Genomic DNA, 14,751 nt, shown 5'->3' with positions numbered 1-14,751 from the left:
TGAATGCAGAGAAAGGAGACAAATTTATCATCAGGGGATGTGTATGTGGACATGCGTGCACAACAGAATAACAGAGCTGGAAGGGACCCTGGGGGTCATCCAGTCCAACCTCCCACCCTGCTCAAGCAGGAGACCTTATACCATGTCAGATAAATGGTTGGCCAGTCGCTTCTTAAAGACCTCCAGCGCTGGAGCATCCATAACCTCTGGAGGCAATTTGTTCCATGAAGAGGCTGAGATATTTTTAACAACCGGTATCGGGGGATGATTGGAAGCTTTTGCTCGCTTTGCATCCCAGTTCCCTTTTGATGAAGGGCGCTACCAATGTTTCTGTCCAGGCGCATGCTACGATGCCATGAACAACATGATCTGGACGTGCTCCAACGACTACATCGATCAGTGGTGCAACCCGGGGAACCAGGCCTTCCATTACATCTGCCAGAGGCTGGGAGTCAGCCATGTCATCTTGGAGCCACAAGGTAGGAGGCGAAAGGTGCCATCAGCACTGGTAATAACCCGAAATTCCCGTAGCCCATTTATCGGAAATTATTTCTGAGCAATAATCGGCGTCCCGTCTCTCTCTCCCTTTTGTCGGTGGTGATCTATTGTCTTTGCCAGGCAACTTTAAAAAGGACGTGATGATTTTTTTCCCAGGAGATGCCATAGCCACAAACGAGGTTATCAACCAGTTGCTGCACCACGTGGGCGCCATGTGCATCCATCAGCTCAACCTGCTGGCAGCCAGTAACAATATGCCAATCACAAATTTCCTGGCCAAGCAACACCCGATCGAAGCCCATCACCTCAGCAGCATCTGCGACATCATGGAGAAAGCCATGGTCAACGGGGACACCTGCATCATACGCTGCATCCTGGTGGTTTTCCAGGTATCTATACCTGATCGAGGCACACTTTTGGTCACCTGAGGTTACCCCAACAGCTCAGATCCTATTGTGTTGAGGAGGAGGAGGAGGAGGAGGAGACTTCCTTGGTGTGTCTCCGCTGTGTTTATGAGGGGTCCTGGGGGCTCTCTGAACTTGGTTGTTTTCTTGCAGACGTTTCATTACCCAAACTAGGTAACATCATCAGTGCCAGAAATGGGGCACCCCACCGGAGAGTTTTGATCTGCTGCCACTCTGTGGGTATTGCTGGCTCCTTGATTGATCCGAAATGTGCTCTGGATTGTTGCTTCCCCTGGCAAGAAGGCAACAATTTAGAGCAGGGGTATCAAACTCAAGGCTCGCGGGCCGGATCCAACCCATGGGGTGCTTAAATCTGGCCCGCGGGGCCTCAACGCGGCCAGTTTTTGGCCAGCAGAGTCCGAAAATGGGCCTCAAATGCTCCCCTGCGACCTGTTTTGGCCGGCAGGGTTCTGCAGGAGGCGTCCATCCCATCTCCACCCCCCACACACACACACTGCTACCCGCCTCCACCCACCGCCAGCCCGCAGAGGAGAACAACAATTCTGATCCAGCCCTTGGAAGAAATCCAATTTGACAGCCCTGATTTAGAGTATAGGCTGAATCTCATTCTTGTTCAACCAGAAACTGAACGAAATTCAAGCCTGATCACCTGTGGCCATTTTTTTCAAATATTGGCAACTTTTAAGATAGGTGGGCTTCAACACCCGGTTCATGGCTGGCTGGGGAATCCTAGAAGTCCACCCATCATAAAGTTGTCATGTTTGAAAAACTCTGTTCCGTGGGATAATTCTGCCTGCTTTTTGGGAGGTTCATAAGAAACAAAAATAGGAGCATTTGAACGTATCAACCTGCTTTCTTCAACTCTTCTTCTCCAATATCAGTAAATTGAACCAACCTGGTTATTCCAGTGAATTCAGATAGAACGCACAGCGTGTCTTACTTCAATGACTATGCATCTCTTCCTCCCTCCCATATTGCATTGCAACGCTTGTCTTGCAGGTGGTTTTTAAATTTTTCTTCAGCCCCCAAACCGAGAAGAACCGGGAGATCATAAGGCGATCAGGCCTTTTGCTTTGGCAGCTCCTGATGGCCCCAGTCGACCAGATCAGCCCCGAAATTCAGAAGGAGGTCTGCTTGGCCATCAGGTAGGTCATCTGGCCTCACCTCACAAGCTCAGAAGGCCTCTACATGGATGGGAAAGTTCATTTCTCATGAAATTAAGTAAATAAAAATCACAAAGCAGCTGCTCTTGGCTTTGTTTACTAGGACGGGTGAATTTGCTGTGCTGTATACCAAGCTGCAGCGTATTTTAAAATATATATCTTCTTACTTTCCCCAAACAAATGCTACAGATTTCCAGACGGGTATCCATAATTCATGTTGTATCAAATAATATTACCAACAGTTCAAAGCATATGCTAGCTGATAAAATCAGTTTATCTTCAGAACGCAGTGTTCTTTTTGTATGTTTTTGCACAAACGTATGTTTTTGTGTTGCCTTTCTTTGCCTTTTCCAGCTCTGGTCTAAGCATCCTGTACCCTGGAGAAACAGAAATTAATAACCTACTGAAACTGGTCTTAACTGAAGGTGAGAGTTTTTAAGGGGCGGGAGTGCACGTTAATTTGTACATTAAAAGGAAATTGGAATGTACACTTCGCTGCATGCATCAGGCAAAAGTGGTATCAGTGCTTTGCAGCACAATCCCAGGCCTCTCTACTTACCTTCCTCCTGGAATCGCCCCCTTCTAGGAGACAGGAATAGCGGCCTGGCCCAGCTTCGAGATGTGATCCTTACCAACATGGCTGAACAACTCCAGAACAACAGATTTGGAAGTGAAGATGATGAGCACTGCAGGTAAACACCCCCCCCCCATACACACACACAGCCCAAAGCAGGGGCTGTGCACACTGATTGAATGAATCAGGGAGTTTGCCTGCCGGGCAGTGACGATTGGCAGGGGAGGCCAAAGTAGCTCTCCCGACCCGCTTATAGGATGCACTGCTCTAACCCTTCCTCCTTTGCCGTGTCTCTTCTGCCTTGGAAGACTGAACGATGAGCTTTTGCACTACATCCTCAAGATCGTGGTCCGAGAATCTTGTATCTTAATCACCAAGTGCCAAATCGTCTCTCGAGATGAATTTCAGAGGCTTCTCTCAACTGTGCCTGTGAGTAACTGTGGCCCCACTGGCTCTCTTCAGGGGGGGGGGAGGGGGGGCTGCAGTGGAGAGAATGAGGGGAAGGGGGACACTTTCCCCCTTTGGGGAAATCCAGAAACATTGACTGTCCTTGGGATTGGTGGCAGATATCTCTTGTCAATCTGGCTCTCCTCCTTCCCTTGTTCCTGGTCCAGAATGTTAACTTTTTTGGGGGTATTTTTATTTTTTATTTTTTTAACACACACACATCAACATACATTTTTTTGAACAGAATATTGGCCAGGTTTCAAATTCATACAACTTTTAGTTCTCTTCCAACACATTTTGTATGCTTACATTAATATATTTTCTCTCGTTTTTATTTTTCTTCTTTTATTTATGTTGTGTATCTAATCTAAATTCTAACCATTTATCAACTTCTCTCTCCCCACCATCCTTACTCCCTTTAGGTTAAACCCTTTATTTCCCAGTTAGTATTTGTAATCTTTTAAATATACTATGTACTATGTTAACATTTGAGGCTCTCAAGTTCCTCATTGCTTTTCATATAAATGGGACTACTTCCTACTAACTTGTCTTTCAGTTTGGTAAGGTCCAGGAACTTGCCAATATGTCTTCCCCAATTTTAGCTTGAATTAATGTTGTCAACATTTTCCTGGCACGTCTTTGCCACGCTGCGACACCCCCCACCCCCCACCCCCGCAGCTGGAGAAGGACTGAACATTTTCTCTCTATTCTCCCCTGTTTGTGAGTTTCCCTTGGACCTCGGCAATAGCCTGCTGGTTTTTCTTTGCTGCTTTGTTGAGGGGATCGGGCCAAGGCGGAAACCCCAAACGTCCCCGTTTGTCTTCAAGGCCGCCTCTGCCTGCCTGCGGTACCTGATGGCCGTACAGAACCACCTTCTGAGTAATACCGTTTTGATTAAACCTGACGAAAGCGATGACAGTGACAGCTCCTTGCAGGGAGAGACCTTGAAGGTACAGGTAAACACCAAGTCTTGACACGCCACTGCCCTCGCTTTCTCCTGGCCCCGGTGGTGCTGCCGCCTCTTCAGCCAACGGGTATGGCCCTCTCTGTGCTCACCGTCTGTGGTCGTGGTGCCGTGACCGGGTGCTTCAGCTGGAATTCCCCAAAGAGCCGCAGCTCTTCTCTCTGGCTAAAAGCTACGGGGGCCTCCTGTAGAATCCAAATGACGTTCTCAGCCTGCCCAGCTCCTCCTCCTTCAGCTTAGAAAACTCGTCCCAGGGCGAAGCGGGACCGGGGGGGGGGCGGGGATGAGCGCGCACCCCGGAAAAGTTTCGTGCTCCTCTTTGCTAGCTGCTTCTCTCAACCCTGTCTGAAAAAGCTGCCCTTCTGGCTGAAGGCTGTCCCTCAGGTGCTCAACCTGTTTTCCATAGAATTCAGCCGGTAAAAGGTAGAGCTCCCAAATTCTTTCCATACACTTCAGGGAATGCTAATTGCTCTGCAAAGGAATGGGGTTTCTCCCCATGAACACCCCCCCCCCCGGTTGGCTTTGTGTCTGTTGTCTGCCCCATTTTAAGGTGAGGGAGGGGTGAGGCTTGGTCCATTGTGCCCTCTGCTTGGCTGAGCCTCCAAACGGGCCGGGATGATTTCTGTCCGTTTCCGTCTCGCTGTTCAGGAAGTTCCTTGTGGCTCATCCTTTGTCCTCGCTCGGATATGTCCGTCACCGTCTGGAGTCAGTGCTAAATGTGTCCACGCCACGTCTCATCCAGCCACGCCCATTATTTCGTTTCTGTTTGTTTTCTTCTCTGCAGTTGCTCTCATCCTCTCTTCCCTTCTAGGACGGGTTCGTTCCTTATCCGGCCCAACAAGCAGGCTGGATTAATCGTTCTGATAAGTACCGGCAGAGTTGGGCCCCAGCCTGCTTAGCATCCCACTGCACTATTCAGCTGGCTGGAATTTCCTGTGTTGGTTTTGCCCCCTCCGATTTCCAACAGGAACCAACCCTTCTTGGCAGCCCAGGAAAACAAGCTCATGATGGGAATCGGGGAAATGGGAATAGTTAAACAGAGTGATTTTATTTAGATTCTAGAGCAGGATTTTCAGGGAAAGGTCAGTCTGAAGAATCTTCATCTTGGGATGTTGGGGTTTAGAGCAGGGGTCTCCAACCTTGGTCCCTTTAAGACTTGTGGACTTCAGCTCCCAGCTTTGCTGACTGAGGGACTCTGGGAGTTGAAGTCCACAAGTCTTAAAGGGACCAAGATTGGAGACCCCTGTCTCAAGTAGTTTTAACCATGAGGTTTCGTGACATACAAGGCCTCGGTGGCGCAGCATTGCAGGCTGATTCTGCTGACTGCACTTTGATTCTCACCGGCTCCAGGTTGACTCAGCCTTCGGTCCTTCTGAGATAAGTAAAATGAGGAACCAGATTGCTGGGGCCAAGAAGCTGACCACTTAGAGAGGGCTGTAAAGCAGTATAAAAGTCTTAACTGCTATTGCTATTGATTTTACAGACAGAGGTGGAGTGATAGGAGCACAGTTGGTGTTTTCTTTTGTTAAACCTGTCCTGCCGCTCCTCAAACCTCGCCTGGCTTGTTATCACGCTCATCCCATTGACTTTGGAAGCCCGTCTTTTTTTTGCATGAGCCTCTGTGTTGGACTTTTAGAAACGAATTGTTTTGTGTGGGGGAGGGGGAGCCCCCTCCCCTCGCAGAAACGCCGTTCTGAAACTTGGCTTGTCTCCTTTGCAGGAGCTCAAGACCAGCATTTTGGCTCTGGCCATGCAGATCCTCACGGGGTGCGACGAAGTCCTGGAGAAGCTGCAGCAGGTCACCACGGGCCTGATCAACAGCGACGTCCCAGACAGGGAACAGAGGTAAGGCCGTTTATTCAGGAAAGGCGCTCGCTGCCATCCCCCACCCCCCACTTTGTCGAAGCTGCTTCCAGAAGGCGGCCAAAAGACATCGTGAAAGTGCCTCCTGCTGAATGAATGGGTCCATCAGGGAGGGGGTGAGGTCTGAGAAGCGCCTTGGCGCATCAAACAGCAGCTAGCACAGAATCATCCAAGCTTGGCCGCTTGAAGGCCTGTGGATTCAACTCCCAGAATTCCCCAGCCAGCAACGCTGGCTGGGAATTCTGGGAGTTGAAGTCCACAGGCCTTCAAGCGGCCAAGCTTGGACATCTCCCAAGTCAGCAAACGTTGGGGCAGGCTATTTCAGAAAACTCGGGTGCAAGGTCCACCTGTGAAGTTGGAGGAGGGAGGGCCAGGGCCGAAGGGAACCTTCCTTGAGAAGGTCCCTCCCAGGCTCGCCCTCCCAAAGGCCAACTGTGGTGGTGGGGTGGGTGAACTCTTGATTGCAGATTGAAAGGCCTGGAGCAGGTGACCAAAGCGACCATCCTGGGCCATTTGCTTCCCGTCCTGCTGACCTCCCTGATGCATCCGAATCTCCAGACGTTGATGGTGGCCGATCCCCTCATGCCTCAGCTGGTGCAGCTGGTCCTCTACACCAGCCAGGTACCACCTGTTTCCCCTCCTCCTCCCACCCACCCACCCTTTGGGCTTGTCAGTTCACCCCCCTCCTCCCCTAAACCCCACCCCACCCACCCCCCTCATGCCTTGTGACCTGTTTGCCTGCTGTTGTGTTGCAGACGGCCTTGTTGCTGAAAACTCAGTCTCCGGTTTTCTCGGACGTCAGCGGTTCTCCTGCAGGGGCTTCTGAACCGAGGAGCAAGCTCTTCCCTGACGAGAGGTGACCGGCCTAAGCATCAGAGCATCCCCTCTGTTAATCTTCCCTGAGTTTTTTTCTTTCTCTTTCTTTCTTTCTTTCTTTCTTTCCTTCCTTCCTTCCTTCCTTCCTTCCTTCCTTCCTTCCTTCCTTCCTTCCTTCCTTCCTTCCCTCCCTCCTTCCTTCCTTCCCTCCCTCCCTACTCCCTCCCTGCCGCCTTCCTTCCTTCCTTCTTTCCTTCCTTCCTTCCTTCCTTCCTTCCTTCCTTCCTTCCTTCCTTCCTTCCTTCCCTCTCCCTCCTTTCCTTCCTTCCTTCCCTCTCCCTCCTTTCCTTCCTTCCTTCCTTCCTTTCCGCTCCCTCCTTTCCTTCCTTCATTCCCTCCTTCCTTCCTTCTTTCCTTCCCTCCCTCCCTCCCTCCATTCTTCCTCTCTCTCTCTCTCTCTCACACACACACACACACACACACACACACACACACACACTCACTCACTCACTCATTCACTCCCTGGAGATTTTGTGCCTGGAATAATTGCTTCTAAGGGATCATCGAAAGATAAAGACTTAGCCTTGGATGAAAAACCAATTTGTGAGCTTGTGAAGTGCTGGAGGTATAAGCCTGGAGTACCCAACCTTAGCGACTTTAAGATGTGTGGACCTCAACTCTCAGAATTCCCAGCCCTGGGGAATTCTGGAAGTCCACACATCTTAAAGTCGCCAAGATTGGACCGCCCTTGGTGAAAAGAACCAGAGCTTTCCTTCTCTCCATGAATTTAGCAACTTTAAGGCCCGTAGCAGCAAATAAATAATTACGTTCCAAAAGCGACATGTGGGCCAGAGGGTAGTTTTTGCCCAGTGCTGTACGGTGGTAGCAATGCCAGTATTTGGCTTCCACAATTCCTTTGGGTGAAGCTTAGCCTATCCTACCAAGTTACTCCTTCGGTAACTTTTTCTTCTTTTGTACATTTAATGCCAGGATGCTGGAAGAGAAAGAAGAGCCGGGGTTCCTTACTGGCTTGAAAATCCCAGCTCCTTGGGCCGCTGGCAAGACGGTGGAGACCGTTCATCCCGTCAGGGATAACTACAAATTTAAGGAGACGGTGCACATCCCAGGAGCCCGTTGCTTATACCTGAGGTTCGACAGCCGGTGCTCCTCACAGTACGATTACGATAAGGTCAGTCGGGGCCGGAGCATAAACTCCAGCCTGGGTGGGGACTGTGAAGAAAGACGGAGCAGCCTTGAAGCCCCTTTTGAAGCGTTGGCTTGGGAGAAATTCTCCTTGGCGCTCTCTTAGGATGTCTGCACAGTTGGAAGAGCCAAGATGGCCCCATTTATTTGCTGGCTCTGAGCCTCTGAGGAGCTCTTAAGAAATGCTTCGGCAGCTTCGATCTGCCCTTGTGCCATTCCCCCGTCTCCCTTGTGTTTCTGCTGCAGCTGGTGATCTACGCTGGGCCCAACACAAACAGTCGGAAGGTTGCCGAATACGGAGGCAACACCTTAGGATACGGCAGCCGCAGCGTCTTGGGGACTGGGTGGCCTAAAGATTTAGTAAAGGTACCGAATAGCCCTCTTCCCGTCCCTGCCGATGAAATTTCAACTCGAAAGAAAAAAAAAAGCCACTTACACTCAAACTGGTAGTAAAATAGATTTCCTGGATCATGGGCATAATACACAGAGGAGAACGCCGTTTCCAGATTTTGTTCCGTATCTTGGCAATAATAACACGCGGAGACTTGCCTTTCGCTTGCTTGTTTAACGGACTCTCTTTTTCCCCAAACCGTCAGGTGGAAGGGGACACTGTCACCTTCTCTTTCGAAATGCGGAGTGGCCGAGAACACAACACCCCAGATAAAGCCATGTGGGGCTTCGCCTGCACGGTCCGGGCGCAGGTATGGGCTGCAGCGTTTCAGCTGGAGTGGGGGGGAGTAACTAAAACCAGTTCGATCCCGGAAGCATTCTGAACGTCTTCATCATTCTTCCAGTTACAAGGGGTGGCAGGGTGGTGGTGGGGAGGCTGAGCACAGGTGGTGCTTAAAGAGACGCGTCCCTGTTAATTCACCGCTCCCGAACAGAAAGAAGTCCGTGTATTCACCTAGTAAATGTATAGGTGCCACTCCTTCCAACTTCCTTGCATTAGAGCTGACCTTTTACGGATCTGTGCTCTGCTGGGTTGGCATCTCTTTGGTGCTTGTGGTTTTCGTTTTTATTGTATTGGACAATGCGTGTGTGCGCGCAGGCTCAGACCAGGCGCCAAGGCTGTAGCTCTCTCTGCCTTCTCTCTGCTTCCCCTCGGCTGCCCAGGAATCCTCAGAAGACGTCTCGGGCGGCTTGCCCTTCCTGGTTGACCTGGCGTTGGGCTTGTCCGTCCTGGCCTGCTCGATGCTGAGGATCCTGTACAACGGGCCGGAGATAACCAAAGATGAGGAAACGTGTCAAGAGCTTCTGCGGTCCAAGCTTCTGCAGAGGTGGGGAGCCCAAACCGGGAGGGGGGTGGGCAGGAGGAGGCCAGCCGCAGATCCACCGCCAGAAGCGAAGCCTCCTATTCGCAGCAGGTGGTTACCTGAAAGGAAGCTGCGGTGTTTTCACAGCGCGGATGACAGCACAACCCCTTCCTGCTCTTTGAATCAAAACGCCAAGCCCTTCCCTTGTGTGGTTTCGTTGTTTCAGATGCCAGTGGCAAGTGGAAGCCAATGGCGTGATCTCCCCAGCCCTCACGCCCAGCCCTTCCCCGTTGCCTCTCACCATTGAGGAAGACCAGGAGTTCACTTACCCATCAGACGTCCTTGTCCCGCCTGTGGGTCACTATTTTGACCTGCCCCGCATTCGACTCCCGCCTGGAATTATGATCAAGCTCAGGGAAATATCTGGCCGCGCTCGCCCTCAGTTTCGACCCAGTATCAGGTTTGTGTGTGTGTGAATTTCTTTTGGTCGCCTTTGCTTTCTCCAGATCTGCAGCTGGAGAAAACTCTGGCCTCACTCAGATACTTGTCAGGGGGTCCGTTTGTCAAACGTTGATCCCCTCTGTATTTTTGGGGGGTTCTGCCAGGGGTGAAATGCTCCCAGTTTGGACTGGATTGCCTGATCTGGTAGCAATGGCAGCAGGTGGTTCGGAGAACCGGTAGCAAAAATCCCAGCCCCCCCATCCCCCACTCCCAGTCCCACCCCCGCCCATGTCTAGCTGACCCGTGCAGTCATCAGAGGTGTTGTTTTTTTTACTTTTAAAAGCGTGTTTTCTTCAACTGAAAAGGTGTTTTTAAAAGTAAAAAAAAAACCCTCTGATGATCGTGCGGCTCAGCTGGGATCGTCAGACCCTTTTAAAAGCATTTTTTTGGCTGAAGAGGTTGCAGAAAAAATGCTTTTAAAAGTTAAAAAAAAAAGTTGGCCACGCCCACCCAATCACATTACCCTCCTCCCCCGCCAAGCCACGCCCACAGAACTGGTAGTAACAAATTTTACATATCACCCCTGACTTCCGCCCACAACAGAGAGGTGATCCAGCCAGATGTGATGGAAGAAATGGTGGTTTCGTGCGTCATCAAACACTTGAATCTAGTCGACGCGCTCCAGTCGCTCATCAACTTCCAGTATCAGGAGGAGCACGCTGAGGAATACGACCTGCTGTGCAAAATTATGGGGGAAACCTTCAAGAAACTGAACGCCATGGAAAGACAACTGCAGGTAAAGCCTGCCGTGAGAATCTGGCAACTGCTTTCGGCTGCATGTCCTGGGGGGCTGACAGTGGGCGGAAGGGAATTCTTGTTCCTGAACTCCTCCTGCTGAAGGAGGGAGGGAGGGAGGGAGGGGTCCAGCTTTTTCATGCTGCTGCTTTTTTTCCTTTCTGGGCAGAGTGTGGCTGAACTGGAGCAGAAATGGCAAAGCGAGGTGGAAGACGCCATGCATGGAAAGCTGGAAAACAACGTGCCCTTCTTCTACGATTATCACTTTAACGAGGTAAAAGGCCAAGAATCTCAGATTATGCTGGGCTAGTTTTGTGTTGGCTTCTCCCTGAATTCGGGAGCTGTATTTTTCACTGCTCCTGGGCAAACGACGTGCAGCTTTAAAACTGACTGCCTGGTTCCCTGTTGGGAATCAGATGCCTGCTGGTGGCCGTCCCTGGGAATGGCTGGTTTCTCCAAGCGTGTATGGCAGGGCAAGAGGTCTCCAGAGGGTTCTGGGAAGTCGGGGGGGGGGGGGAGGTTTATAAAGCAAAATGTCGCAAATAGCGTCTCTCAGTGTTTTAGTTCTTCCAGATATCTGGAAAAGGGTCTCAGTCTGGCGCAAGGGAGCCGTTTTGCAGAAATAGAATCCTTCCTTTGGCAGAAACCTTAGGAGTTCTTGCAGAGAAGGCCCAAAGAAGCATGTCAATTCATTGGCATCCTTCAGTCTCAAAAGACTCTGGTGTCGTGCTCTGGAAAGAGATCCTAAAACAGCATCTAGTGTGACTGAAAAGGCCAGTTCGAGAGTGGCGATCCCTTCCACACTGAGGGCAGATACATTCTGTCCCCTGCCCAGCGCCCAGATTTCGCTGGTTCCAGGACTGCCTCTTTGCCTCAAATGTCTTTTCGAATTGGAGAAGGCCATGCTGCGTCTTTAGCTCCAAGCTGAACGATCGGAGGTCAAGGTTTCCCAGCTGTTAATGTCCATTCCCAAGGCCTTTAGGTCCCTCTTACAGATATCCTTATATCACAGCTGTAGTCTACATAAGATATATGTCAATTCAGTCAACTGACAAAATAGATGAGGTCTTGGATCCTGGTGTTCCGATGAAGCGTCCGAGAGACTCAGCTGTTTCAAGGGTTGTCCTTGGACATCGGATCCTTGGGGATAAAACTGTTTATGAATATGGAGACCCAGGTTTCACCCCCATGCAGGATCGGTTCTTGCACGGGTCTTCCTTTCAGAAAGAGAAATGAACTTTCCTTGTCCCCTTTTCCCACATATTTGCTTCTCTCTCCCCACCCCCCACCCCTTCCTTCCTTTCAGAGCAAAATGAAAGAATTGGAACTTCTGTGCTCCATGAAGGAGATTTCTTTTGATGGAGGAGATCTCGAGAACATGGTCCTTTCGCTGAGGTTGGTGCCGCTGTTGTGATGTTCTGATGGTTTGCCCATCGCTGCTCCTTCCTGGTTGTGGGGGACGGAGGCGGTGTGTGTGGGTTGCTCCCCAGCCTCGGAAGCTGAGTCTGTCCGACCCTTTGCCTCTTTCTGGAGCTAGAAGGAGCCAACTGACCTGTCTGTCTTGGGTTTTACCCTTCCCGGCTCTTTAGGGAGAAATTCTTTCAGGAGGTGAACTCGGTGATCCAGAAGCCTTCCCATCCCATGGCAAAGACCAAAATCCTGGTCAAGAGCCTGATGAACCGAGCGGAACTGCTCCTGCACGTCACCATTGCTGCCCAGTCGGGCCTCACCCGAAGCATCTCCGGCACCCCAGCAGAGACACCAGGTTAGGAGGGAGGTGTTGTGTCTGCGCCCCCCCACCCCGAGCCGGCCCTCCTGCCAGAAAGTGACTCGGAAAGTGAGGGGGAAGGGCCATCAGGACTTACCTCGGGGGCACCGGCTTCCCTGGCTCAGCTCTAGGAGCCAGAAACAGGCCAGGTGGAGGAGATAACGAGGCCTCCGTCCCCTGATTCTTCCCCCTGCAGGCCACGCCTCCAGACCCAGCTGATGGCAATCAGGCCTGGCTGGACCCTAGGTTTCGTAGGCAGGAGAGGCGGGAACAACAGAAGCAGGGGTGGGGCAGTCCTAGGAAGCGCTGAGTCATGGAGCCACACCCCACAGGATATAAAGGCAGTGAGAGCTGCTGTGTCTCTTCGTAGCAGGCAAATTAACTGCTGAATTAAGAGCTGAAGTACTGTTTGACTTCTCAGCATCGAGGGAGATAACGGAGCCACTTGGCAGACGCTCGCTGTTTTACTGCTAGGGCTGATAGTGCCAGCTAATTAAGCCATCGCTCGGACGGAGGCGAGGGAGGACAGAACAGGAGGGGAGGGGCCGGTCAGCCCTTCTCAGAAGCCTTTGAGCGCCTTTATGCGCAACCGAGATCGAGAAGCCCCCCCCCCCCCCCGGTCCTTCGTGGGTTTTTCTGAACAGGGGCCACGAAAGGTCATCCCTCTTTCCGCTCCTTAACGTGCAGCGTGCAAGTCAGCCTCGGAAACCAAGGTCATCTCCCATGCCGTTCGCCAGCCAGTGTTCCTGCGCAGCATGTCGGCACCCTCGGATCTGGAAATGATCGCCAACGAAGATCTGGAGTTCACCCGGTCGAGCCAGAGGTCAGCATCCACCCCTCTGGAATTAAAAGTTTGGGCTCTCGGGGGTAATCCTGCGGGCCCACTGATCAGCCCGCTGTCTCCACGCAGGCGGCGCCACGTTCCGAGCCACAGGAGCAGCTCCTTCACCCTCCTGCAGTCCTTGGCCATCGATGACAGCCGGGACAAGCCCACCTACAGCGTCCTCCTGGGACAGCTCTTTGCCTTCATCGGAACCAATCCTGAGCAAGCAGTAAGTCCCGCCTCTTGGGCTCGCCCAATCCAAGGCAGCCGCCTCGCCTGGGCCATGCGCAGTTCAGTTCTCCAGTCAACCTGTTCCTTTGCAGGAAAAATAGCCGACCCCAGTTATCTATGAATATTTAAAACCCACGAGGCTGCTAAAAGCTCATTTGAGTTATTTAAATAATGTAAATAACTCAAATAAATAATATTTAATTATTTAAATAACAGGAGGTTATTCAAGAGGTTGGAATGTCTAAGAATGTTCTAAAAATTTGTTTTTGTTCTGGCCACAACGGGAGTCCCTATCCTTTATTTTTTCATTCAACGGGCTCCCATCAGGGGAAAGGTTACATCCTCAGCTCACTCAAGCGAGTAGGCCAGTGGCCCCCCCGCAGTCCACTCAAACCCCCCCCCTCCCACTTTTCTCCTAGGTGTCCAGCAGCAGCTTCTTGTTGGCCGCTCAGACACGATGGCGGCGTGGAAACACCCGGAAGCAGGCTCTGGTGCACATGAGGGAGCTGCTGACGGCTGCCGTTCGCGTGGGCGGAGTGACGCACCTGGTGGGCCCAGTCACGATGGTGCTCCAGGGTGGCCCACGGTCAGTTCCTGCAGAGAGCATTGGGGGGGAGGGGGGGCTGGAGAAGGGAGGGTGTTGCTGGGAACACCTGCAGGATAAAGTTGCTGTTTTTGTTAGCAAAGCTCCTGAAACAAGTCTCTAAAGTGGTACTTCATAACCTTGGCACCTTGAAGAATTGTGGACTTGGCAACTGCCAGAATTCTGGGGATTGAAGTCCGCACCTCTTCCAAGTTGCCAAGGTTGAGACAAGCTGCTTTGAAAAATCCCAGCAAGAGGAGTCCCACTTTCTGAGATTATTTGAGTCAACGTTTAATCATCTCGCCGCCTCCAGTGGGTTCCTCGTGCTTCTGAGCTTTTCCCCTTTCCGCAGAATCGAAGAGCTCACCTGTGGAGGGATGGTGGAGCAAGTGCAGGAGGCCTTTGGGGAGACCATGACTTCGGTGGTGGCCCTGTGCGCGCGCTACCCCATCGCTTGTGCCAACAGCATCGGCCTCCTGTGCACCATACCATACACCAGGTGAGTCAGAGCGGGCCGGAGCTGCCCTCTCCAGCCTCCCCCAGACCCAAATGTGACCGGCCGCTGCAGCTTCCTCCCCCCTCCCCCTCCCCCCCCAGGAGCGAAGAGAAGTGCCTGGTGAGGAGCGGCCTGGTGCAGCTGATGGATCGCCTGTGCAGCTTGAGCAGCCAGACGGAATCCAGCTCCAGCGAGAAGCAGACCAAGAAGCAGAAAGTGGCCATCATGGCTTGGGCCGCTTTCCAAGTGCTGGCCAACCGTTGTGTCGAGTGGGAGAAGGAGGAAGGTAGGAGGTTTGCTGGCCCTGCAGGAAGAGCAAGGCTGGATGGGGAGTCCAGTGGGAGTGAGTGTGGGGGTGTGTGTAAAGCCCCCTTTTGTCCGCTCCTTTGTACAAAAGTTAATTGATTT

General features: G+C 51.8%; 1 protein-coding gene across 5 annotated transcripts in view; it reads left to right on the top strand.

Moving 5' to 3' along the window:
- HECTD4 (HECT domain E3 ubiquitin protein ligase 4) overlaps positions 1-14,751 on the top strand; it is a 58,733-nt gene that overhangs the window by 16,173 nt on the left and 27,809 nt on the right. For 3 of the 5 annotated variants that reach the window (XM_058158341.1, XM_058158339.1, XM_058158338.1), the window contains exons 11-34: positions 339-479; positions 655-887; positions 1,923-2,068; positions 2,441-2,511; positions 2,673-2,778; positions 2,969-3,089; positions 3,935-4,063; positions 5,792-5,916; positions 6,402-6,555; positions 6,690-6,790; positions 7,741-7,939; positions 8,200-8,319; positions 8,550-8,654; positions 9,067-9,230; positions 9,433-9,666; positions 10,251-10,443; positions 10,612-10,716; positions 11,749-11,837; positions 12,032-12,207; positions 12,898-13,033; positions 13,121-13,262; positions 13,684-13,850; positions 14,200-14,346; positions 14,445-14,629. In XM_058158341.1, coding sequence (XP_058014324.1) covers positions 339-479; positions 655-887; positions 1,923-2,068; positions 2,441-2,511; positions 2,673-2,778; positions 2,969-3,089; positions 3,935-4,063; positions 5,792-5,916; positions 6,402-6,555; positions 6,690-6,790; positions 7,741-7,939; positions 8,200-8,319; positions 8,550-8,654; positions 9,067-9,230; positions 9,433-9,666; positions 10,251-10,443; positions 10,612-10,716; positions 11,749-11,837; positions 12,032-12,207; positions 12,898-13,033; positions 13,121-13,262; positions 13,684-13,850; positions 14,200-14,346; positions 14,445-14,629 — 3,489 coding nt within the window. The remainder of the gene's footprint in view (positions 1-338; positions 480-654; positions 888-1,922; positions 2,069-2,440; positions 2,512-2,672; positions 2,779-2,968; positions 3,090-3,934; positions 4,064-5,791; positions 5,917-6,401; positions 6,556-6,689; positions 6,791-7,740; positions 7,940-8,199; positions 8,320-8,549; positions 8,655-9,066; positions 9,231-9,432; positions 9,667-10,250; positions 10,444-10,611; positions 10,717-11,748; positions 11,838-12,031; positions 12,208-12,897; positions 13,034-13,120; positions 13,263-13,683; positions 13,851-14,199; positions 14,347-14,444; positions 14,630-14,751) is intronic. The other 2 variants (XM_058158342.1, XM_058158340.1) reach the window with 1 other exon arrangement.

The sequence above is a fragment of the Ahaetulla prasina genome, chromosome 15 (genome assembly GCF_028640845.1).
Source record: "Ahaetulla prasina isolate Xishuangbanna chromosome 15, ASM2864084v1, whole genome shotgun sequence".
Classification (NCBI taxonomy): Eukaryota; Metazoa; Chordata; class Lepidosauria; order Squamata; family Colubridae; genus Ahaetulla; species Ahaetulla prasina.
This window is presented reverse-complemented; position numbering and strand designations above follow the sequence as displayed.